This window comes from Labrus mixtus, chromosome 16, assembly GCF_963584025.1.
Source record: "Labrus mixtus chromosome 16, fLabMix1.1, whole genome shotgun sequence".
Taxonomy (NCBI): domain Eukaryota; kingdom Metazoa; phylum Chordata; class Actinopteri; order Labriformes; family Labridae; genus Labrus; species Labrus mixtus.
The window spans coordinates 2,141,045-2,168,447 of record NC_083627.1 but is presented as its reverse complement, the minus strand read 5'-3'; the positions used below and the strand labels follow the sequence as shown (position 1 = coordinate 2,168,447).

At 43.9% G+C, this 27,403-nt stretch overlaps 1 protein-coding gene across 1 annotated transcript; it reads left to right on the top strand.

Annotated features, from left to right (window-relative positions):
- LOC132991064 (neuronal pentraxin-2-like) lies at positions 1–25,495 on the top strand. Its single transcript, XM_061059651.1, has 6 exons — positions 1–343; positions 13,382–14,617; positions 18,900–19,575; positions 21,004–21,254; positions 23,902–24,081; positions 25,087–25,495. The coding sequence occupies exons 2-6, from the start codon at positions 13,853–13,855 to the stop codon at positions 25,294–25,296; spliced, it is 2,082 nt and encodes a 693-aa protein (XP_060915634.1). The 5' UTR covers positions 1–343; positions 13,382–13,852; the 3' UTR covers positions 25,297–25,495.
- The last annotated feature ends 1,908 nt before the right edge of the window (positions 25,496–27,403 follow it).

Below are 27,403 nucleotides of genomic sequence, written 5' to 3'. Positions count from 1 at the left end.
TGAAGAAAACTGAAGACTAAATTCATGCTGCTTCTTTGTTTGCAGCTTTTTAAACTTAAGAAACAACATCATCGTTTTCATCACTGATTTGCACCGAGATCTTCTCTGATGAAGAATAAATGACTTCTCCAGCACTTAAAAGTCGCTCACTTAAAGTGTAAAACACCAGAAGTAGAACTACAACGCCTGTTTAATGGGGTCTCAGTGAAGCTGCAGCAGAGCAGGAAGAGAGATTTAGAGAGAGTTGGAGAGAGAGGGTTAAAATTATCCCCCTAAAGCCAATCCTCCTCAAGCTGATCAGTGTGCTGACTAACCAGCTCGCAGACTCCAAACGTGGACGCAGGTAAGAAAACTTTTCAGTCTTTCTCTTAGTCGATTATTTTCTATTAATTAATTCAAAAGCAGACCTTCGAGGGGATTTCTTTTAGTTTCAGCCTTTTGGATCTGTCCATGTTCTTCATCGACTCTGATGGAGTACGGGTGAGAAAGAGAGCCAGAGCTGAACGTCTGCGGTAGTTACAGTGACGCAGACCAAACCACCAAGTGTAATTAAAACAAAGAGATACTTCTGGACTTTTTCTCCACTTTTTGAAAATTGTAAACCGAGTGATTTTGTGTAAGTTGTGTCACACGGACGTGAGGATTTCATCAGTGTGTAAGATTTGAGATATTTTAACAACATGTAAAGCTCGGCCACACAGCAGGTATTCATGGTGCTCTGAAAACAAGATGCAGATAAAAACAAAATGTCCGACTCATCAAACCCAGAATAAGAACCTTTAGCTGGACATCTTTTTAGACTTTCACATAGAAATCAAATCTACCTGGACTCGTTATGAAACTGATCTCTACTTTCTTCTCATGTCAGTTTGAATTAAGCTGCAGGTTTTAAGTAAAGACTTCCTGAACTTGCTCGCTGAGCTGTTATGTGAAGCCGCGCTGATGTTGGAAGTCTTGAACAACAGACGACCTGCTCGCTAGCAGGAGCGCACCGATGCATCGGTTTAATGCATGCATCGGTTTCTGATGATATCAGCCCAGTGACATGCACTGATGTCAACAGCTGATGATCATGTGTTGTATCGATTTAACTCTTAAACCAGAACATCTAGCAGCTGATTCAGAGGTCAAGATTAAAGATATTCTCAATTCTACACTCTGTTATTGAACATGTTACACACACATAGACTGAAACACACACACATGCACAATCAGGATCCTGTGGACCATGGAGAGATATCAGAGTAAGGGGGCTGCACACGGCGAGCGCTCCTTAGCTGGTGGGGGGGGGGGGGGGGTTAGTACCTTGCTCATGGGCAGTGCTCAGGAGGTGAACTGGCAGCTCCAGCTATCAGACCAAGTTCCAGACTTGGTCCGCACCGGGACTTGAACCAGCGACCCTCCTATAGGTCCCTCACAGAATAAGATACTGCCCCCCACATTTAGAGGGATCAGGCAGACAGAAGAGGTCACCTGTGGGACAAACTCTTCTGATTTCTTGGTCAAACTTGAGAGAAAATGTCGGCAGTGTGAAGCCACACAAGATAAAAACGTCTGCGTCAGCAATCGGCTTAATTATTTGAAACATCAGTAACACCATCAGCCCTGATTTCTCAGCTGGTGCCTCTCTGTTGTTGATGTTTGGACCAAACTTCGGATTATAGCGTTTTTAAACTTTGGATAAAGTTGGAAGATTTGGCTCGATGCGGTCGAGTGTACGTGCTGGAGCAGGATTTATTTGAAGTCTTTTTAGACTTTTCTTTTGTGCAGAATCAGTTTTTAAATTATTTTCCAAAAGTAGCTTGTTGACTACACTTTCTCTCCCCCCTTCCCCCGCCCCCGCCCCCGCCCCCGCCCGTGTACCTGTCTCCACCTCTGCATGTGCCACACCTTCAGCCTTGTTTAGAAATGAGAGCACTTTTGATGAGCTTTGCGTCACGTGCAGCTAAGATGTTGATGTGTTTGACGCGTTCTCTTTTAGCGTCCATGAAATCACCTCATGAGTTTGAACTGTTTGAACTCGACCTCGGGGGAATAATATTTACATTCCAGAACAACAGATCCCAAAAACACTCGAGCATGGAGGATTTGAAAACGGTTTTGTTTCATGTCATCTTTTGCTGTGACTTTGTGATGACTTGTCTTATGCTGGATGTCATGTGTTGAAGAGAACTGCATTTATTACATTTTGCATCAGCTCTCTTAAAGTAAAACTTCTCTGCTGCTTGTTTTTGTGGCCTTTGCATCCTTCCCCGTTCCCTTCTGGGCTAAAGGCCACGTGCAGCTCTGAGACCTTGGTTTGACTTTTTCTTCATTAGCCGCAGAGAAAGCTTGTAAACACGAGATCCACCACCACTCACATTAAAAAAATCTACATCCCAACAAGCATGACTCGGACTCAGAGAGCAAAGAAGTGACCGTTTTAAAATCAGGATCCAACACTGACTTCAGATCATCTCAGGACTTTAGGGGAGCAGGAAGGAGACTCCAAAGAGCTGCAGACTACAGAACATGAAAAACATTGAGATCCTGTAAGATGACACCCTCCTCCTCTAGTTAACACGCAGGTGTAACCAATGACAGTCGAGCACTCAGACCGCCTCAAAACAGACAATTTATCTGTCATGGATTGAATGTGTTTATTTTAATAACTATATTAATGTTGTAAAATTACAATTAAGATCTCATGAATTTAAGACTTTACTCTCTACGATGTAAGACTTTATTCTTCAAATAAATTTACATCTGAAATCAACAACTTTATTTTGAAAAGTCTCCCAAATATCCAATGTATGACATCATTCTTGTTCATTTCTAAATTTGCAACTTTATTCTCTTAAATGAACATCTTTCTTTCCCTTTTTTTATGACCTGAATTTACGCCTTTATTCTTGTAAACTTACAACTTTATTTTGAAAAATGTTCGACCTTAGTCCCTGAAACGTACGACTTTAATCTCTTTCCAATGTATGACATTATTCTTCTTGTACATTTACAACTTTAATCTCTTAAATGAACAACTTTTTTTTTTACGACCTCAGTCTCTCAAATTTACGATTTCATACCTTAAACTTACGACTTTGATCTTGAACATCTACAACTCGAACCTCACAAATGTAGGACTTTATTTTTGAACATGTGTATGACTTTTATTTAAATTTACGACTTTATTTTCTGAATTTACGACTTTACCTCCCTCAGTTTACGACTTCATGCTCATATATGTGAGACTTTAATCTCATAAAATTATGTCTAAAAAATCACAGAATTGAAGATTTTGAATCTATAACGAGGCCCTAATCCTCCGTCGTAGATTTTCTTTACGTTGGAGAGCGATCACATAAAGAGAAGAGGTCTCGTCTGTAAAGGTTTGAAAACCAGAGGACTTCTTTAATCGGGTCTTCTCAGATTCTGGGTCTGCAGACGGTTTAACATGTTCCTGTTTTTTGTCCTCACATTAAGCACATTACAACTCCACTTTTTGTAGAGCGCTCTCCTCTCACCACGGAGTGATTCACACACAAAAACAAATTCAACAATTACAGAGTGGAGTCAACTTCACGTGAAGGGCCAATTAAACTTCAGTTACAGCGCCCTTCACAGAACCATGAGGCGGAAAGATCATGGAAAGTGGACACCTGTGATAGGCTAGAATCAAAAATGAAACCCAAAATATCTTTATCTCCTCACAGAGCTGTTGTAACTTGTTCTTGTGAATCATCGTCACCTGGTTTGTGTGCTGAGTCGGGTCCAGACTACTGCTGAGAAACCGGAGCTCCCCGCCTCGCCTCGCCTCTTGAGCTCCCCGCTAAGCCGCCGTATTGTCACATTAGATTGTTTGTGTTTTCACTCTCTCCACTTGAGCCTGAGAGCCTTCAGTGGAATCACAAGTATGTGCAGACAGACGGGCGATGGTGACCCCGGACAGGAAGGTCTCTAATGAAGCTGTCCCCGTGTCACCTCGGGGGGAAGGCAGGGCGCTGACCGTTGACCCACCCAAACATGCAGCAGGGGTCAGCACTAATACGCTCAGGTCAAAGTTCACCAAAGACACCACACAGGAAAAAAAAACATGTGGTGGTGGAAACTATAAATCTTAACCTTCAACGTCAGCTGCTCGGCTGCCAAAGTCAGTCAGTGAGTTTAAAGCTAAGGGGAACATTTCAATGCTCTGTGTGTGTGTGTGTGTGTGTGTGTGTGTGTGTGTGTGTGTGTGTGTGTGTTAATTTATGATCCTCTTGGCCTCACATATTCAGATCCCTAACTGAGGTGAGTCCTGTTGGAGTGTTCGAGACATTAGCTTGGAGAAAACTTTGCATCAGGGCCACAGTTTTCTGCAAAGTGAGCGCGGTCATAATGTCGATAAAGTGATGAAAATTCCAGATCTGAAATTGACAGGACGTTGCATTCAAGCATTGTCAGATGAAGCTTTTCTCATATCGTGCACGCTTACTGTTCACGCTGCCTTTGATGTAACTAAAAGTTCAGAACGAGGGAGTGATATTGTGCTTGACAGTGAAAGGATTTCACTTTGATAATCTCCATTTACAGATTCTAGATTGAGATATAGAGCCGTACTCTGGGGTCTGGATCCTCATCATTGGTGCTGTTCTTGGGTTCGTTTATAGTACATGTGTAGTCCGAGCTGTGTCGACCAATCAGCAGGCTTTTAGTGTGTGCAATAGTCAGTATGGAAACCAGAAGCAGACGGATCCATCTGCCTCTGTAAACAGATATCTGCATAAAACAAACCTGCAACGCATCACAAATGATCTGACCTCCATTCAACAAACATTTTTAAAAGTTGTTTCTTTTCTCCTCTTGAGGGCAGGCCTGACAGAGCGTGCATGATACTGGTGAACGGAGACTTTCAGAAACATGATCAGGCACGACTCCCGGGGTCTGGGATGGACCAGGAAGTGAAGGTGTTTATATAAACGCCACTCAGATGAGGAAGTCTTAGCTGGAAGTCGTTTAATGATAACTGCCGGCTTCACTGGGGTTAGGGTGAGAGTTAGAGGAGATCATTAGTTCAGCTTTATGTGGCAGAATTCAAATGCTGAATATAAACAAGTAGACAAACTGCAAAGTTTGGTAATGTTTGTTTAATAAAGATAAGAAATGGATAGATCGGATAGGATGGATGAACGGAAGGACGGAAAGATGGATGGATTGGATAAGAAAGGGTGGGACAGAGTTTGGGATGGAGGATGGATGGATGGATAGATGGATGGAGGATGGATGGATGACTCAGATAGGAGGGGACAGAATGGGATTGATAGATGGAAGGATGGATGGATCGGACAGGATGGAGGGATGGATGCATGGTTTGGATCGGATGGGACAGAATTGGAATGGATGGGCAGTTGATGGATTTGACAGTATGGATGATGGATGATGGATGATGGATGATGGATGATGGATGGATGGATGGATGGATGGATTGATGGATGGATGATGGATGGATTGATGGATGGATGACTGGTCTTTAATTTTCTCTACCATCCTCCAAAAGAGAACAAGATAAATTTGAGTATTTTCCCTCACAGTCAGCCGCGATGTGTTCAGGATAATGGACGCTCTAAAGTGAAATGAAGGACTTTAACACTTCTGTTAAAATGACCAAAAGACCAAAATCACCAACATCAAAATGTACCAAAATAAAACGTTCAAAGGTGAAGTAAAGCCCCTCAGAGCGCGTGGTACTTAACGGCTCCACAGTGGAAGGCTGTTGACCCGCACAGCTCTAAACTGTAATTACTCAGGCTGTGATTGTGAGGCGGGACTGAGATCAAAAAGGGAATCACTAACTCTCTTTGAGCCTTTTTTCAGACGGTTTAATTGAGCTGTTGCCTGTTTTGCACTTTAACCTACAAATGGCATGGAACATTTTAGTTGTGGTTCATGTACCAAAGGAACAACGATTATTCATCAGGGACAAGTCATTGGCACTTAGTTTGAAATGGAGGATACAGATCAGCAAAAGGAACATGGCAGAGACTGAGAGATGAGGTCAAAGTATAGACTGTATAAAACATGGGCGTCGCCATATTGGAATCTCTATCTCCTTCTAACTTTTAATTACAGGCCAAGAGGCGGGCCTTCAGCCTCCTGGACAACAACTCAACTCAGCCGTGTCCCAAATTATGCAAAACTCTTGACCTTAAAGGCTTTATATGTGATTTTTTGATCCAGCAGATGTCGCCCTTGAGCACCAGCATGAAACCAAAAACAACTCACACTGCATTGTTGTGTTAGCATGCTAATGCTAGCGAGCTTCATTATGCTCGTATCTTCACACTGCATGTAAATTTACCTGAAATGAGCGTGATCTAGAAACACAGTTAAGCAGTGAGTACAGTATGTTATTCTTCTTTTCTCTAGTCCCTCAATTAAACAACTTTTATACACGAGGGGAGGAGTCAGCCGGCCGTCTCGGCGATGTAAACAAACTGAAGATAGGACTCTGAAAACTCTGAAAACATCACAGACAGTGGGACTCGGGTGTTACACCCATTGTAGACAGTCATGACTCACAGAGTTATTTTCAGAGGAGATACTTGATTTATATTATATTTAAGTGTGAAAAATCACATATTAAGACTTTAAATAATCAAACCAGACGAGTTATTAAAAAACATTCAAGCCCTGCACAGTGTACCAAAAGAGAAATGAACTGTGTGGCACCAGGCTGGTCCTGAGAACTTACAACCCTGGTAACTAAAAGTTCTCACAAATAAAACTCTCATTGCATAAATATCTTGCAGCCAGAATTCCTCACATATTGTCGACGCTCTGGTCCACGCATCTAAATCTGAGGGGGTTCATGCACGTTAACCAACGGTGACCCTTTGGCCTTTTGATTTCTGGTTTTATCAGGGTTGTATTCGCAGCACATGGAGGTCTATACTGTCTCTGTAAAAGAGAAAAAATAAAGTGGCTTGCCGTCTTTGCCCTTGGTGCTGCTCGTCATGAAGTCCTGCTCTCCAGGCTCATGTGTGACGCCGCATGCTTCAGTCAGGTATCATGACTTAAATCTCTTCTAATGTTGTCTTTAAGTATCAGACAGCGGGGCTCACTGTCAGATTAAAGCCCTCTTCTGTTGGCATCAGGCACACCTCTGAACGCCTCCTGAAACTTCACCGAGGGGACGACCTTGAGGAATATTATTTACATCCGCTCTGATGCTTTTGGCATCATAAGACACCGGGCTGTTCATCTCAGAGTTTCAGCAGCGGGGAATAAAAACAACAAAAAGAAAAAAGCTGGCACCCCCGAAATCTGCACAAAAAAACAGAACTGGATGTTCGTTTCCACACATATTAAATATAAATGAGTATAATCACACACATTACGCTGAGAGGAATCGTTCTCCCTTTGTCAGATTTCACAAAAGCTTCAGCACTAAAATGTTTTTTTTTGTCAGAATGCAGAGAGAGCCGGAAGGACGCTTTCATCAGGAGTTTCTTTTATAACTGTGTCAGACTTTCCCATTAACGCGCTCAGAGGGATTTCTTTTAACAGAAAAAAACATCATGTTGAAAAAAGACAGCCAGGCGACTGAACCGAGCAGCTATGGTACTGTGTTAACAACTTGAGGAAGACTCCATCTAGAATAATAATTAGGGTCTAGTTAGGCTGGTATAGTTCAACTTTAGAAATACTGCCATGCTTGTTAATGTCGCTCTCCTACCGGCCAATCAGAATCAAGAAGGCCAGGACTTCTGTTATCAACTTAACCAACAAAACAGAGAAAGAGAAACTTTTTCTGCCCTTACTTAATTCCAAAATAAAAGCAGCGTTGAATTCAAACAGCTGATATTTAAAAAAAACAAAACGTTTTAGTTATTGAATCAATCTAAACGGTCCGACCAAATGCTGATTGGTCGTAACCTCGGTCTGAAGTTCATGGCCAACGTACTCCTCAGACATAGATTGGAAGCTTTTGCCGCAGTTTGCACACTCTTTTGGTGTTTTCACACTTTCAAAAAAATCTTTAAAAACGAATTGTTCACATCGGCCAGCCCCTTTTTAAGGGGTTTCATCCTTTACAGCTTTCCTTCAATGAAAACAGAATTTTCTTTCTTTCTTCAGGTTAATAAAGAGCGAGAGGTAAACAGGTCAGTACAGGTGTTGAAACACTTTCACAGCCTGTGAACTCTCTGACACATCACACTGAAAAACACCATCAGTCCTACAAGTGTCCCCCTAAACAGGTCTGAGGTGTGCAGAGTCACCTTTACTCGGACTGTTTAGCATCCAGTCAGAGCACCTGACAGGGAGGAGGGGGCGGAGTCGAGTGAAGTGTTGCGTGAGACAAAGAGGTCAGCTCAGGGTACTTTGTGGAAAAATGGGAGGAGGGACGTCTCTCTAAGCTGCAGGAGGACACAGGGTGGGATGTACAAACCCTGAGCCTGGATCAGTAATCTGGGCGAGGGGCTTGGATTGGCTCGAGAAGCTAAGCATGCACATGAACAGATACTCTGCTTCTGCATATCATTAAACAGGGACGAACTGAGGATGGGAAGGGTTTTCCTAAAGTTGATTGACAGTTGGTAGAGCTGATTGAACGTGCATCGAGGGAAGAACTGGAGGCACATTCAAAAATGCCCAAACTAAGATTTTATTGAAATGAAGACTAAAAGTCGAAGACCACCAAACATGATGTGACTTTCTGTAAAGATGAGGTGAATTATGCAGAGATTTGTGTTCCTCTGCAGAGACAGCTGCCACAACAACAATGTCTTGACTCTGTGGGTTTGGGGGGGGGGGGGGAGTTCTTCTGGCCGAGCGAGGACCCTGCAGCCAATCCCTCGTTAAATAGCATTAAATCCCATCAATCCTATTAGTCTGTCACCCTTTGGTGGAGGACGCGAGGCAGGGAGCTGTGTTGTTGTTGTGGTCGGACAGTGATGTCGAACTGCGCTGTGAAATGATCGTATTTTACTCAAAACTCTCAAACATACTGTATATAAAAAAGAAGAAGAAAGGTCCTTAATACCACACTGAATAAGCAAACCATGCCCTGCACACCATGTTGATTTAAATAACAGAGGAACACATTATTAAATTGTTCTGCTCCGCGTGTAGCTAAGCTAGTAGCAGCTTAAGTTGTTTAAGACGTGTGTTTTCCTTCAGTCTGTCGGGTAAAAGAGGCGTGAGCGGGACATCAGACGATGATTTGATTGGCGGGTGGAGCCTGGCAGCAGAGCGGAGGACGTGTTGGGATGTGATGGCCTTCTCAGTCCTGCTGATGTGATTGGTTGTTCTCAAATCACAAACAGTGTTTGGTTGAGGGGAGGTTGAAATGGCAAAATGATCGTACATTTGGCCTTATTGACGGTACATCGTACAGAGGGCAAAATGATGGTACACAAACGATAGTTATCATAAATCTGTCAACACTAGTCCAGGAAAACATGAGCAGATAAGATGTCGAGATCAAACTGATGTATGGCACCGCCAAGGACGAAGAAAGAGCATTTATGATTTGAGAGATAGAAACATCACGTCAGGTGGTCCACAGTCGTCTAATGTCTGACTTCTTCTCTCAGTAAAAGAAGGAAAGAGAGACGCTTGCAGGTTTCCCCCCATGGGCGGTTCTAGGCAGGGTAGCTTGGTCCCCCCTGTGGCCACCCCTCCAAAAGGAAGAACCCCCCTCATAACACATACACAGTATTTGACTCAACAACCGGACTCACAATCTAGTTTTAAATACTGTTACTGAAACAAATATAAATCATCGTATTCAATGATGTGTGCTATTATTTGGCTTTGTCTATTTTTCACCTGGGTTTAATTTTCCTTTCTGACAAAACAACTGGCCCCAGTTTTGCCCCCTCAGTAAAAGTGGTCTAGAACGGACACTGTTTCCCCCTTTTGGTGACATGAAGTCCTGCTCTCCGGGCTCATGTGTGTCGCCGCTTGCTTCGGTGGAGTATCATGAGTTAAATCTCTTCTAGAGTTGTCTTTAAGTATCAGAGCGCGGGGCTCACTGTCGGATTAAAGCCCTCTTCTGTTGGCATCAGGCACACCTCTGAACGCCTCCTGAAAAAAAGTGAATTATCAGAACGCAGATAGCTGTGAGATCAGTACTGATACACTCTGGAGGATTTCACTCCTCAGGTGTAAACACGATGATCTAAAGGAACTCAGCTCTGCAGTGTGTCTATAGATTCTACTTTTTAAGATTGAAAAGCATCCAATCCCTGCGCCAGGTTTTAATCACTCACTGTTTGCATAGGCCACTATTATTTATATGTAGACATGTAACCCACCCTCCAGAGGAAACTCATTTCGGCCGCTTGTATCTGTATCCTGTTGACTGCCGAGCCAATCCGTCTGTCACTCTCACAGTCCATTCTACCCTCACCACCTTTTTGGTAACATCACTGAATGTTGTTCAAAGCTGAGGTCAAATATCATACCTAGATTTGACCACAACATGGCGACCACAGTCGAAAGGCCTCAAAATGTGTCATGAGAAACCAATCAGAAGAGCGCATTGAGATTACGTCCAGCCTATGGCCTGAAACCTAAAGGAACAGACGGTTAATGGATGTTAACGGCGTTTTAGAAAGGAAGAAAAGTATGCTAAATAGTACCCACATTCAACCGAAGCAACTGTTAAGATTTTTTTTAAATCGACCCTCAAACGGACGCTCAGGCTTTATTGAAACAGACAGTCAGTGACACGTCTGTGTGAGCTAACATGTGCTACATCGGGTGCTCAGTGGTTGGTACACCTTGGACATTCGAAGGATTATGCAGAAAAATATGTCTAACTTATTTAAACTTTTGAATAATGACACTCTAACGCCTCCGCCCTGCACTCTGATTGAATACTTAAAATAAAAAACACACAGTTGAATCATGAACAAGTCCAAAGTCCTGCAGACAAACGTCCCATTAACGTCTTACTTTTTATTTTTACAATCGTCATATTGTACAGATTGAAAGACCAAAGATGTAAAACGTTGATTAGTGTGAGTCTAGTTTTTTGTCTTTGTTCAGAAGCAGGCGCGTTGTTTCTACCTGTCACCGGCTACATCTTTGTATTTAACCTACAGGAAACGTTAACCTCTTCACAGTCTGACCAACTCTGCAGTTTCTCCGAGGGGATGATGTCACATGAAGTTCATTGCCTGAGACTCAGCTGTTTGTACTTAACGGAGGTTGTTTGAGCCGCAGTGATAGGCTATAAAGATAAAGGAGCTTAGAGGGAAAACATCCTGTGTCCTGAAACGTCTTCCTCTTGGCGTCTTGTCTCCCGCTCTGGCTGACCTTTACAGGTAAAACGACCGAGGACAAATCTTCAAACTGGGACACAAACGGATACTTGTCGGGTCCTTTTCGCAGTTTTCCTCCAGACAGAAATCATTTCAATGAGTACGCTCAGTCCTCATCAGTTGGATAAAGGTTCTTAGAACCTCTACAGCATTGCTCACCTAAATACTCTCAACTCTCAGACCGAGAGTCTCAGAAACTGGATTTCCTTTCTCCAAAAACTAGCAACCAATTAGAATATGGAAGAAATATGGATCCTCAGTGTCAGTTTTTTCCATCAACACATTTATACCAGTTTAAAGACCTTCTGTTTGGAGTCCGGGAAGCTCCACAAATAAGACAGAATCCATTTTATGTTTGGGAAGTGACATTTTTCACTGTGAGAAATATCGTTTTAGCAGCTAGGATTTGACAAATGGGTGAAGTTAAACAATGTTCTTTACCTTCACTGTAAGGTATACAGACAGTTTGACTCATTTCAGAATTAAACTATTAAAGGAGGACATATTATCCCCCCTTCTCCACCTTTTCAAACAGTCCTGTGCTTTGGTCAAAATATAACATGAATCAAGCACCAGAGGAGGTTTGTGACCCTGTATAAACCAGCTCTCTCAGAACGCTCCGTTTTGGTGTGTGTGTCTCTTTAAATGTAATGACCCCGCCCCCTGAGTTTTCCCAGTAGACATCACTCCTCTGTAGAGAGAATAAAAATGTCGGACATGCTCAAAAGTTTTGTTCTAGTCTGTGGGTGGAGTCCATGTGTGGAGATACCAGGGGAGGGGAGGGGATTTTTTTTTTACCAGAATCCCACTGTGACATCACAAAGAGAGCACATTTGAAACAGAGCATTTTTCTCTGTGTTGTAAGACTTATGCAGACCACAAACAAAGGACTGGATGGGTTTATTTCACATTTTGTGGGTCAGTAGACTCTCAGGTTACACAAATATATGTTCAGAATATATGTTTTCATAACATGTCCCCTTTAAATCAAACAATGCAGCCGTCTTGGTACACTTACTTTTGGTCCTCCTTCCTTAACGCACTAACCTTTTCCGTCTCTAAATAGACTTAAACACAATGTCTGAGGGCGGGTGAGCGCTCCACAGTTCATTAGACCCCGGTGTGAGAGATGGGCTCCTCAGGCCCACCCATGTTTCAAATGAAAACCATGCAGCTTTCATCAGACTGAATTGCTCGGCTACAGGCTTAGGGCCAGTTTAATTGGCTGTTATTTCATTACTCCACAGCCTGCTGCAGTCGTGACGATCCCCCACTGGCCTCCCCCTCAGTGCTGTCAACCTGCCTGCTGGCGTCACTGAACCTATATGGCAGTCTGCTGGCTTAGTGCCGACAGGAAATGCTGATTGACTGAAGAAGCGATTAGATAATTGGGGAGTCGTTGTTATGATGCAGGTCATCTTTTTACTTCTACATTGTCTTCTAAAAAATTGCATATTTTCCATTACAACTATTCCGATCCAACCTTCACAACAGGGTCCTAAGACGCTGACTAGACTCTTCTCCTCCGTTGCCCCCCGGTGGTGGAATGAACTACCAAACTCCATTCGAGTCCCTCTGCACCTTTAAGAAAAAGCTAAAGACCCAGCTCTTTCATGAATACCTACTAACTTAATGATGATGGTCTCCATATTATTGATGATGATGATGATGGTAATGACGATGGTTTTTGTTTGATAACGACGACTTATAAGATGGTTTCTATACTGATTAGAGCTCTCAAGAACTGCCCTCAATGTTGTGCTTTGCCTCTGGTCACTTCCTGTCAGCACCTGTGTGTCCAATCAGACTCAAAGCTGATCGTTTGCTCTTACTGACATTGTTCCCTTTTTTCTAGATCCTTGCTTGTGTTGTTCTTACTCTCTGATGTACGTCGCTTTGGATAAAAGAGTCTGCTAAGTGAATTGTAGAATTGTAGAACTATTACAAGAGTGTCTGCAAATTATCACTTTTTCTTCGTCAAGTTCTGACCCTGATTACCTTCCTTAAAATTCCAACCTATCCAGACGCCTCTTCAAAATGAGTGCGGACATTTTGTTTCTGCTGACATCCTGTTTTTTCTCTGTGTTTTGAAGGTAGCAGCACTTCTTCTGGGATCAGATGGGTTGTTAGAAGCCGAAGATAAAAGGATTACTCTTGGCTGTTGAACACAGGAGGTCCACGGTGCCAAGAGGGATCATCTGGCGAGTCGAGGCCTAACACTTCTTCCCGGAGACAGCTGAAGGACCTGTCCTGACACATCAGACCGGCTCTCCTGATTTGTTAACCCGCCATGGAGTCCAGAAGCCTTCTGTGACCACAGGACTCAAGAGACGTTTGGCAGCACTCTTTGGGTGGTTTGGATTATCCGCCTGGGATTTTGTAACATTTTTTCCTCCTGAAGGGATTTATGCTCTCAGTGAGGAGAGGTCATCTTCGTTGATATGAATCGACCCAACGCCTTTGAATCCAACGCATATGAACGCCATTCATGGTGGTCATCACACCAAAGCTAAGGCGTGGGAGGACAGTCACTTGTCAGGGAGTAACTTGGACTCAGGCCAAATATGGCCAGAGACGTCAGTCCTCTGAGTCTGATGCCTTTCTCTGCCGGGCATCAGCAGTGGGTTGGGGCCTCTCTGGGGTTCACCCTCCCCGTGTTTCCTCTACGCTCTTTCATTTTCTACTACTTCCTGTCATGTGCAGCTGCAACCGGCAGCTTGCCTGGCATGGATCATGACTACGGCATTAGTCCCAAATTTGTTTGCACTCCTATCCCGCCAGAGGCCGACCCCAGCTGCTACTCCCCGCCCAGCGTGCCCCATGGACCGAGCAGTAACGGCCACAGCAGTGACCACGGCGGAGGTAGCCGGCGCGGCATGATGTCCGACGAGGCCAAAGCCACCATCTTGCACCTGCGCGAGAGCCTCGTGAGGCAGAAGGAGACCATTCTCGATCAGCGGGAGACCATCAGGGAGCTGACCGCCAAGCTCACTTTGTGCGAGGGCTTCGGTGGTCACCACAGCACTGGACACCACGATAGCCATCATGAAAATCACCATGACAACCACCACGATACTCACCACGACACAGACGATAACCATCATGACGACCACCACGGGCATCACAACGGCCACCACACGTCGTCATCGTCGTCGTCATCCTCACACCACGGGCCCTTTCACGGCACCGACCACCACTACTCCCACGGCAGCCACAGGCCGGACACCCACCACAGGAAGGGCTCGTCGTACGGGAAACACACCTCCTTCTCCCCGGAGCAGACGGGCAAAACGCTGCAGACGCTCAAAGAGAGGCTGGAGAACTTGCAGGTGAGTGTCATCAGACAGGCCGTGTTCAACCAGTGTGACAGTGAAGTTCACATTAAAGAAACTTCTTAGGTAGATATTCATAATATACAAAAGAAAAGTGTCCTAAATACAGATATGAAACCAGGATAATGAAGGTTACTGTGGGTAGGTTGGTGTGTAAGAAGCTCTTCTTATACCTATCTGAAAAGTGGGCTGTGTCTCCGATATTCCAGTGAGTAAATATCCTGAGACATGAGCTGTCATGACCTGAAGGGGAGGGTGCCTATGTTCCCACATTTCTAAGATTTTTTCCAAAATTAGGCCCTATGTTCCCACATTTCCTTTTTCATAAATTTGTATCAGTTAGGGTAACTTACCCTAACCCTTACCCTAACCCTAACCCTACCCTGTGGGAACATAGGGCCTAATTTTGAGAAAATTCTTAGAAATGTGGGAACATTGGGCTGTGGGACCAGTGGGCTGTGGGAACATTGGGCTGTGGGACCAGTGGGCTGTGGGACCATTGGGCTGTGGGACCATTGGGCTGTGACCATTGGGCTGTGGGACCATTGGGCTGTGGGACCATTGGGCTGTGGGAACATTGGGCTGTGGGACCAGTGGGCTGTGGGAACATTGGGCTGTGGGACCATTGGGCTGTGGGAACATTGGGCTGTGGGACCATTGGGCTGTGGGACCATTGGGCTGTGACCATTGGGCTGTGGGAACATAGGGCTGTGGGACCATTGGGCTGTGGGAACATAGGGCTGTGGGACCATTGGGCTGTGGGAACATAGGGCTGTGGGACCATTGGGCTATGGGAACATAGGGCTTACCCCATCTGAAGTGTAGCCCCCTTCATCACCCACTGCCCACGACCTGACCTGATTGAAACTTGACCCCATTCATTAAAACAAACGGCCTCCTGGCTGGGCAAAGCTTGCTTCAATACATGGCAGCAAAGACCTGGGCTGGTGGTGCCCCGTTTTTAACGTCTTTTCTCCTTCATTAGGTCACTATCAGTATCATGCATTTAAAGAAAACAGTGATACACTGTTCAGTAAATAAAGCTTGTGGAGTCCTGGTTTGATTGAAAAGACTCCTTAATTAATGACAAGAAGTGACCAGCAGCGCGGCTCTACTTGGTCGTAGGCGGTGAGTCTGTACTTCACAACTATCAAAGTTACCATAGGATGAGAGGTCAACTACCATACCAGTAGAGAGAAGGATTGCAAACTCCCCATGGTGAAAATTGATGGTTCTAGAAAGAGCTACACAGCTGCACAGAATCAACACTCTGTGGAGTTTGCTGAATGCAATTCAAATCTTTGTGCATAACGACAGTTTAAACCTTTTTTCACCTCTGGGAGACCCCCCAAAAAAGACCCTATTATGTACCTCTGCAACTAATATTCTGGACCTTACGGTAATAGATGCTTTCCAATACAGATGATTTGAAACACTTGAAAATGGTCATAGAAAAAAAAAAATCTGTAAGCCCATTGGAGAACACTGACCTACGCCAAGAAAACACTCCAGGCTTCCTGATGTGCAAATCTCTGAGCATAACCACAAACGGCTTTATTGACCATGTATGCTTACACCCACCATTAAGTCATGTTCCATGATGTGGTTTTGCTGTTTCAGACAATGGTGTGACAATTTGGACAATGTAATGTCTTGTCAAATCGGATCTGGTTCAAAATTGAGTAAGCACTTTCTCGGCCCATGCTTCGGACTACAACCAACTTTAATAATGATTTGATAATGACGGGAACAAACAGCAGCAGAAATGTGACGTCCTTGGGGGTCACTCCTCAAAAACATATCTTGTTCTAAATCCACCCTGATCCTGTATTTGATCATGTCTATAAACCCCTCTATTTCAGCCCTGCTCAGAACAGGCTGTTTCTGTGTCTGTATCTTTAAATATGTAAATGAGCGGTGTCTGACCATGCCACCTTTCTGGAAGGACTTGGGTCGGCTCCGGCTTTCTCGCTCCATGTCCTATTGTTTACGGTGAGAAGGCAGACTCAGAGGGCAGAACAAACACCTAGCTGTGGGAGGGGCTACTGCCCTTTGTGATGTCATGAAGGGAAAACCTCCAAACGGCCTGTTTGAGCACACATTTTCTGAAAAGTGGAGCAGGCAGAAGACGGAGAGGATGGACTAGAGACACATATTAGAGTTAGAGAAACATGGTGAAGTGGATTTTACAGAATATGGGACCTTTAAGAAAGTGTACAGTATGACCTTAAATGTAAACGCCATCTGGATGAAGCTGTGTGGCTTGTTGCCTGAAAGAAAGTGACCAGAAAGACAGTTGAAGAAAACAATATAAAGTCTGACACAAGTGATGTTTATTTTAAAATGTGTTAATCCTGTCTGCTGTATTTTACTATATTTTATTTTATTTATTTATTTACAAAATTTGCTGCCTCGCCTCTTGGAGCGTTGAAGTGCTTAGTAATGTTTCTACGAAGACGGGCTGAGTAGTCTGCTGGGTGGCGGAAGCCTATCAAAGGTTTGACTTAATTGAGGTCGTATCCTGCGTCACTGCGGGTCACGAGCCCAGCTGCCACATCAGCTGACGGTGACGTTAGCCGCCAATTTACTGTTAGAAGGTCTGCTAAACTGCACGGTGCTCTTTCTGCTCCTTCACATTAAAGATTTATTTATGATGCATTCTTTGAAATGTCAAATATTGAGTTTTTTCTCAGAGATATGACTTTTAGTAATGTTGTAATGAATCATTTTAACAAAGATTTTTAAAAGTCGTAGTCGTAGACTTCCCAAACACATCAAACAACCAAAGCTGTCAGCTAGCATCTCAACAACAAAGCTAATGATAAATATTTTTTGAGACGTTCTCCTGGGACTCTCTACTGGCTATCAGTGATCTTAACTCAACAGGAAGCTGGCCAAAGTTGATTAGCCTTCACCCTTACCTGAAACGACCTGTGACCAAACAGGAGCAACATAAGTGGCTGTTATATCGGGGGCGGGGTCATGAAGAAGAAAGAGGGTACCCGATCTCTGTTTCATCAATCGTTTCCACAGACTTAAAGCAAACCAAACATGCAGTCTCACATGTGTAATGATTCTGGTGTCACATTGTGAGAGGGCGGCCCAGCTGCGCTCCGAGCTGTGAAATACCTCAGCATCAGAGCAGGTGGTCAGACGCCACGCTCGGGGAAAGTGTCGCCGCAAATCCCCTTCAATCCCTCTGAGAGGTGTGAGACAAAACAGAAGCTGTCCGTCACTTCTCCTGTAAGAGGATGTCCGCCCCAGCAGCCTCTGGCCGTGCGACGAAGGGCAGCGACCGGCCTTGGCTTCAATTAGCCTAATCTCCGCTGACGAGGCTATTAATCGTGGCGTGCGCTGGCAGAGAACAAAGTCGGATTTTAGCCGGTGAGGGAAAAAGAGAGGAGGCAGGAGGACGAGAAGGGAGGGGCAAAAAAAAAAAACATTCATCATGCAGCAACTTTAAATGTCCCACACAATTCTTCTTTATTGACTTCATAACAATGAGATGGATTCAGAGCAGTTCTGACTCTCAGGTTGATTCAGTCGTTTTCTTGGATTCAGTTATCGAAGGAAGGAGGGAAGCCACGGGGAGATTTTAGACACTCGCAAGAGGGAATGTGGTTAAAATGGCTTTTATTTAATCAGAGCATTTATGGTAAAAACATGAACAGTCAGGGAAACAGAGAGCAACCAGTTTTCATCCTTTTTCTGAGTTAAGCAAAAGTTTTATGTAAAGATTCAGCAGAAGGAAACTGACCTCCAGAAGTTGTAGTTCTTACAATCCCCTCTAATTATCCACCTACTATTCTTTAATGTTTCCAAAAACTTTGAAATGGGTTCCTACCCGGCAACCAACTGATGACAGTAACATTATTTTTACATCTTAAGCCGATATTTAATTATTTTTTTAGCATTCAGATGTTGACATATTAAACAGGGTCTCAAAAGTCTGAAAACAAAGGGAGAGTTTCATGAGCTGATATTTCCTGGTCTGACCTGCCGATATGATTTTGTTCCGATGGGGTTTTCTTTCTTTAAACAACTTTAACTAACAGCAAAAACAAGAATTAACCTTCTCTTTAATGGATATTCTTTTTAATTTCTTTATAAAACGCTGATTATTGTGTATTGATGGCCGTAGTGTTGTGTGGCTTTGTGGGTCAGAGTCTGCGATCAACAAGCTGAGAAAAAAGGTTAAATCCGGTCACCAGCTGATCGATCGGTAAACGTTGACTTTAAACCGTCAGAAATCCTGACCGCTGCGTTTTTGTCTCTGCAGGCGAGGAACTCGTCCAGCTCCTACTCCAGCTCGCTGAGGGAACTCCTCCAGAGGAAGATCGCCGCGCTGGAGGAGCAGCTGCACAGCTACTACAGAGACCACCACGACGATCGCCACGACGACCACCACGACGACCACCATGACGACAACCACGATGAACACCGCGCTGACCCCCGGGGCGGCAGCAGCCACCACGATGACCACCACGACGACCACCACGACGACCACCGTCGTCCAGATCACCACAACAGCCATCGCAACAACCACCACGGAAGCAACAGGTACAACCATCGCATCGGTCATCAAAACCGCCACTACAACCACCATTACGACTCGCACCACAGCCGGCACGATGGTCACTACGGTACCCATCACAGCAACCACCGCAATGACCATCACGATGACCACGATGACCACCTTGATCCCCACGACGACCACCATGATTACCACGACGACCATCACGATGACCACGGTGACTATCACCACGGAACTGGATACCACGATGACCACCACGATGACCACCACGGTGACCACCATGACGGTCACCACTATGACAGCCACCACGACGACCATCACCCGAGGCGTCAGCCATCCGGCGGCAAAGAGACAAGTCTTCAGGGTCACAGCAAGCTGGAAACCATTCTCAGCCAACTTCACCACGCCACCGGCGACCACGGTACGGACATACACACACACACACACATCTTAAACTTGAGCTGTGAATATTCCCGGGCTAAAGGATCCAAACAATGAAAAAGAAAACGTTGATGCCTCCATCTTTGTGTGCAGTCTTTTCTTAGGCACACTGTTGTGGTTGCTCTCGGCCAGTGTTTTTCAAAGTGGGGGTCCAGTCCCCCCGGGGGGTCACCAGAGAGTGCGGGGGGGGGGGGGGTCGCGAAAACTTGGAGGGAAGAGGGAGAAAAATGGAACAAGAAATAAAAACCGTAGAACAGTATTTGTTTTTTTATTACTTTGTATTGTCATCATGTCTTAAAGGCTTTATATGTGATTTTTTGATCCAGCAGATGTCGCCCTTGAGCACCAGCATGAAACCAAAACAACTTGCGCTGCATTGTTGTGTTAGCATGCTAATGCTAGCGATCTTTATTCTGCTCGTATCTTCACACTGCATGTAAATTTACCTGAAATGAGCGTGATCTAGAAACACAGTTAATCAGTGAGTACAGTATGTTATTCTTCTTTTCTCTAGTCCCTCAATTAAACAACTTTTATACACGAGGGGAGGAGTCAGCCGGCCGTCCCGACGATGTAAACAAAGTGAAGATAGGACTCTGAAAACTCTGAAAACATCACAGACAGTGGGACTCGGTGTTACACCCATTGTAGACAGTCATGACTCACAGAGTTATTTTCAGAGGAGATACTTGATTTATATTATATTTAAGTGTGAAACATCACATATAAAGACTTTAACATACAGTACACATATTTTATATTCAACATAAGGAGGTCGTGTCCCCCCAGTGATGTTGGAAATACTAAAAAATAACACTTACAATACAGAAACATGTATTACAGTTTGTTTAAAGTAGCTTGAAGTAAAAACTGAGGTAGCTTGGATCTGTGTTACATAAATTCATAAATGTTTCCCTCCATCAAGGTTTTCTTCCCTTTCTCTTTACGATATTTAACATCTTTAGGAAGGGCAAACAAAAAATTAGTTATATAAAATGAAAGAATAGAATTTAATTAAAAGAAAGAGAAGAAGAGTCAAAGGAGAAGGAAGAGAGAAAGAAAACAAAAAACAACAAAGAAAACCACAAAAAACACAAAAAAAAACAGAATTTGTGACAATGAAATGACAATGAAATACCAAATGCGTTCTCGGCCTCGAGGTTGATATTTGCCATAGTGTTCAGGAATTTAAGAAATGTTGCAACAGGGGGGGGGTCTGCCCTCCATCAGTCATCAGTATCAAAGATTGCGTACCCTAAATGTAGAAACTAACTCTGCCATAGACCGTTAGTCCCAGCAGACCCTCTAACCCCTAACCCTAACCCTAACCCAGTCCACTAACACCAACTACCAGTTTAAGACGATGCATACTGAAATAATGACCTGATTCTGAACTCTGTCTCATCAGGAAATCACCAGAAGCTAAAGAGTCCCAACGCTTTCCTTCTGGACTTCCCCATGAGGACCAACTACATGTACGCCAGGATGAAGCGGTCGGTCATCAACGAGATCTTCGCCCTGACCGTCTGCCTGTGGATGAAGGCGGGAGAGGGACCGGGCCTGGGTACTCCCATATCTTACGCTGTACCCGGACAAGCCAATGAGCTGGTGTTGATCGAATGGGGCAGCAACCCGATGGAGCTGCTGATCAACGACAAGGTAAGAGCGACGCCATGCAACCCGATGGTGCAGAGTCCAGATAACACACCACGCCCCCTCATCACGCCGTTGTTCCTAGGGGTGGGCGCATTAAGGATCTTTGTCCACCTAGTGTTTTTCAGAGGCTGTGACCATAGACCGGCTGTAGTTCCTCGCTCTACAACCAGGATGTAAACAAGCACAGTGGACAGTTAGAATCTCGTTTAAGTGGATTGGTTTGACAAAGTCGATAAAGTTGAATGTGAGCTGTGTCAGGTTAAACTGATAGCGTTAGCCACACTCGTCAAACCAGATTACAAAGTTTACCTGGTGACAACTTAATTCTCAGTTTTGTCTGTTTTCTGAGTGTTTTCTTGTCTTTAGAGGAGTCTGTTAGTTAGTCGCTTCCATTTAACTGAAAAGGAGTCGGTTCATCTCTACAGAACAGGAAACACTGGTTCTACTTTACATTAAAGGATTAAAGACTTGGGTCGCTCTATGAAGCTCTTTTGGGGGGATTTTGCTCTTAAAAAGCTGCTTCTCTAAGCTTTATTAGACCGGTCACAGTGGGCAACAATGCAGCTCTCAAAAATCCTTTTTAAACCTTCAAAATCGGCCACGGCTCAGAGAAGGTTACTTCTCTGTGTGTGTGTGTGTGTGTGTGAGTCAGGAGCTTTAGGAAACGTCTGTTTGCCCTTATTGTCTTTAAAGTATATCTCCAATAAAAAGTAAGACAGTGACGTATCTTTGACTTAAAACTTTGTGTTGAAAATCATTTAAATCTCAGAAGGAATGTCGTCTTAGTGTCTTAATGAGACGTTGAGTTGGACACAGATTCTTGACCAGGGGCGTGTCCAGAGGGGTTGTGGATTCTGATTGGCCACCCCAAAAATCCTAAACTGTGATTGGCTATTTGCCTTGTTTGGCCATTTGGGTGGACCAAAACATTCCCAATTAGTGTATTTTTGTGTGTTTTTTAGGCATTATCTTGCCGTTTAAAGTAGAGTATGTTAGAAAGGGTAAACAATTGATATTAATTAGTGTGTGTGTGAATGTGTGCACATCACACTTCCGGCCACCCCTGCATAAGTCAGCGTCCCAGTTGGGCCACCCCGGTCAAAAAAAAGTCTGGCCCCGCCCCTGTTCTTGACATACTTATTGGTCAATTAGTGTATTAGCCTCCTAATCTTGAATTCTCTGAAAGGCTGATTCCCTCGACGTAAGAGGAAAACAGATGTTTTTCTGTCCCTTCCAGTGTGCTCAACAACAAATCAGGAAAGCAATGAATCTCATTATCCTAATTGATTAGCCTAATTGTCTGTAGTAGCAACATTTACTGACGTGGTTCTTTTGTTCTAGTTACACACTTGGCAGCGATCGAAACCGGTCAATGACCAAGTTGAATGATGTCAGAATGCAGATTTTTTTCTCAGCCTTTCATTCATTTTCTGGAGTTTTGAGGAGAAACGGGGAAACGGGTTTGTCATGGAAGTACAATTATTCATGGGAGATGAGAAAAGAAAGGCCATTAGATTAAAATGAACTTCTGTTGTCTCTCCTCCAACATGATGACGTGTCCGAGTCGTGAGGTCAGGTCAGGCCTCAGGATCCAATCATGGGCCGACTAAGGGCTGGTCAATAAAACAATTTCATTAGGTGATGGCGTTCATGCTTGACCGGGCCGAGCCGAGGTTGTTTGTAGCCATCTTGTTCTCCAATTTACATTTTTTATTTTGTACCTCTTTAGTTACAGTTTGCAGCTCAGGGGCTGCTCCATGTTTAAAAGCAAGTTTCTTAGCTTGTATGCGAGAGGTCACTGACTTAGTGACCCATGGCGTGTTATAGGAGTAGATTTAGACACGCTTACAGGGAACACTCATGTAAGGTTAACGCACCTCTATCTCCACATTGAAGACGATCTAAAAGCTCTGTTGAGCACATAAAGGGAACAACAATCAGGAAGATGTTCCTGTTAAACTCTCCAAGCACTCGTCCTCCTCGTTCCTCGTCCATGTCTACTTGAGCAACAGGAATGGAAAAATGAGGGCATTGGTGGGGGGTCAAAAGGGGGCGTCACTAAATCCCCGTTTCCACCAAGTGGTCCGGTTTGGTTCAGTTCTGTACGGTAAACCCTGATCTTCCTTGTGTTTCCACAGCCAACCGTTCCCTTATTTGGTAAGCGGAGTGTAAAGCCAGATGGAGATACAAAATAGTGTGACATCATAGAAGCCCAACACAGTGTAGCCCACTGTAGTTCAATGAAGAAGAAGAACGGGACACAGTAAACAAAATTGACCCTTGGCACCCCGACAGAAGGGTACCAGAAAAGTAGGACGGTACGGATCCCTTCTTCAGGAACCATTCCCAACTTTTGACGGTGGAAATGTCAATAAATGGGTACCATACCAAACTGAACTGAACCGGACCGCTTGGTGGAAACGGGGCATTCATTTCAGTGTGCGGGCTGTTAGGACTCGCTCATAGGAAACAGTGGAATCAAGCTGATAACCCCAATGAGTGACGGTCAAACACAAAAAGGAAAGCGTCTCCTGGCGTTTGTTTGTTTGTTTGTTTGTTTGTTTGACATATCACATCAACAGAGATGATTGGTTCTCTTTCCTCCTCACCATTAATCGTGCGCCTGTCTCTGTCTACCTGTGTGTCTAAGGCGGTGACATTGCCCATAACCATGACCGACGGAAAGTGGCACCATGTGTGTGTGACGTGGTCGACGCGTGAGGGTGTCTGGGAGGCCTACCAGGACGGGGTGAAAAAAGGCTCAGGGCAAAACCTGTCAGCCTGGCACTCGATCAAACCAGGAGGGACCTTCATCCTGGGCCAGGAGCAGGTGAGACTCACAGGATGCTCTCCAGTCGAGTCAGTAAACACAAGAAACTGAAGCATAAGTCATATTAACCCTCATGCATCATTATGGACATTTTTGTCCATTTTGTCAAATGTTTCCTCTTCATCTGGCCATCATTTTCTCTGTGTTAGTGCATATGGCACCATTTTTTGTAAGAAAGTCTCTCTCTTGACATTTTTGGAATGCAAATTTTATTTTTTTTAATACATCAACAGAACACTGGGAAACAAATTTACTACCCTCTTAAGTCACTAAGGACAAAAAATGTCCACTTCCAAAAAACTGCTATAAAAATAGAACAGATTGATATTTTTTTCTACTTTTTTCTGCATAAATCTCTTAAACAACTTCAGCCCTGCTCAAAACTACCAAACATTCAATCCTTTTTAGCGATTTAACCCTTTAAATGCCAGTTTGATTACTTGATGTCACTGTTGTTATTTAAGAAAAAAAAACACAAAAATTAGTTATTTTCAATAAAACAAATATTTGGTGGCTGGGGGATTTTTTTTAAATCAGTCTTGGATATGTCAAAGATTATCCAAAATATTGACTTTGATGCATTGTTAGTTTTTGTGTAGCATCAGATTTAGATTTAGTTCCCTGTTTGGACATTGGAGGGCGAAAATGTCCAATTTACAAAAACTGCTATAAAAATAGAACAGATTGACATTTTTTTCTACTTTTTTTTGCATAAATCTCTTAAACAACTTCAGCCCTGCTTAAAAATATAAAATATTGAATAATTATCAGGAGTTTAACCCTTTAAATGCCAGAATCATGTAATCAAACTGAGTCAAACTTTGTCCTTAGTGACTTAAGTGCTGGGTAGACTTTCGAATCAGGACAGGCTCTTGGGGATTAACACATTGTTGAGAATCTGGATGAGCTTGTTTGGTATCCCTCATTAGAGAGAGAATACTGATTCAGGTTTTTGTGCAACTTTTAAAAAATCCTGACCCTGTTCCTCTTCACTGTTCCTAACAGGACACGATGGGAGGCCGCTTCGACGTCACTCAGTCCTTCATGGGAGAGCTGTCCGATCTACAGTTCTGGTCCAGAGTCCTGACGGCCAATGAGATCCACAGCCAGGCGACCTGCGTGGGCCACCTCACCGGTGACATCATGTCCTGGTCAGAGGAGGCGGTGGAGCTCCATGGAGGACTCACAGAGTTCGCCTTCGACCCCTGCCACTAATAACGTTCCCCATCGAGAGCCGCAGCTTCATCCCCCTGGACGCTGTTCATCTCGTTTCCACTTCAAGAACTGCTCGGAGGGGGAAATTGTTATTTTGCCAAGGATTGAAGATGGGTTCATCGAAGTCGTGCATGCCCCGATTTTCTGTCCCGTCAGTCGACTGAGATCGTTATAACACCGGCTCAGCAGCGGGCACAGACAAAGCGATCTTTCTGCCTGCTCCCCTCGTCCTCCCTCCTCCCTGACGCTCTTAGCAAAGCGACTTTGAAGGGTTCCAAAGAGCACCGGGCTTTGGATTTAACGGCTGTGTGATCATGACTCGGCCCGCTCTGAGAGAGCCAACACACCTAAGAGGATTTCATCCCATCAGGACAGGTCCAAAAGGTTGCTGGTTGCTCTTCTGGTGTTGGATTGTGAGCAACAGGAACATGAAGTGAAAGAGTGGCTTAAAGACACAGGATGCTTCTAAATAAATCCACCTGAAGACCTGAACTGTGATGATTCAGACTTGTTGATGAGGTGTTGATCTGCTCATTGGTTGTGCAGACGAAGGTCTAATGTATGTTTTTTTACAGTGCAGATAAAAAAAAAAAGAACAACCTACTGATGTCATTTTGCACGTTATGATTTTGGCAGATTGTTTTTTTTTTTACTAGTATTTCATATTGAAAACTAATGCAACCCATTTGTTGCATGGCTTTAACCTGAGTGTGGCGTTTTAAATTTTTCTGTCGATCCATTATGTAAGAGTACAAGAAACATGACATGTTGCATGACACACACATGCAAGGACCCACCTGACCACCTGACCACCTGACCACCTGCATCATACAGAGTCATGTCAGGGGGGGCGTCCGCTGGCTTACAGCAGGATTTACCTGTGAACAACTGATCTGATCCTGCCTATTCCCGGCCAGCTCAAAACCTTATGGCCGAGCCACACACACACACACACACACACACACACACACACACACACACTGACTTGCACACGCTCAGAAGATCTAAAGGTGTACAGAGACGATGTTGATCTCCTGCTTTTCTGTCCGTAGACACACCTTCATGTTTTTATAACAAAAGAGGTTTTTGTACATGTGTATGACATACTATTATCTTTTAAAGTATTAAACGCATTTATTATTTTATTTCTTACTCTGTAAATAATTCAATAAGTACATAAAGTGTGTGTGCGTGTGTGTGTGTTTCTAAAGCACATCTTTTGGGAGTCAACTGTTGATTATTCGTTCTTGTAAAACAACAAACTTTCATCTGTGTTAAATCAGTTTTAAATGTCTTTGTCCATAGTCACTTTTTTGGGGGGGGTATTTGTTGTTGCCATGGTGATGGATTCTCTCAGCACCAGGACCACATCATCTGGACGACGTCGCTCTACAGTTTTTGGGGAAATCTGCAGTTGTTGTTTTTTTTTCTTCCATCGCACCGCCAAGACGGGGTCAGCCCTGTGTTCCCACATTTCTGGGACATTTTGGAAGATTTTTTGGAAGCACTTTATAGTAAATGAATGAATGAGTGATTTTATTTTGATCAGCAGCAGCAGAAATCGTCACAATCACAATCATTACAAGAAAAAATAAAACAGGCTGATCGAAAAGGGTTTGGGCTGAAGCAACGCTTATAGATGCCGAACCCTTGTTTTCATTTCCTTAAGTCAAACAAACAAAACCAGATAAGTACAAATATGCATACGGTATATACATGTAATACAATCACATGCTACATATATGCATATACATACCTTCATACACACACATGCATATGTACCTGTTATACATATATACATACATTATATAATTATACATAATTTTGGAAAAAAATCTTAGAAATGAGGGAACATAGGCACGCTCCCGCCAAGACGAGCAGCACCATGTAGCTTCATATGCTAGCGGGCCAAACGCATTCTTCTTGTTTTTGTGTTCTTTAGATGACAGTTATCACATCAATGTGTCGTTTGTTTGCCGAGTGTTGACAGTAAACATGTGAAATAAGATAATCGACCCTAATGCTTAAAGGACTTGCTTATTCTCGCCTTGTGTACATTTAAATGTCTGTTAGCTTTTCTAGGCCGTCGTGTGTGAGATGTGTTCAG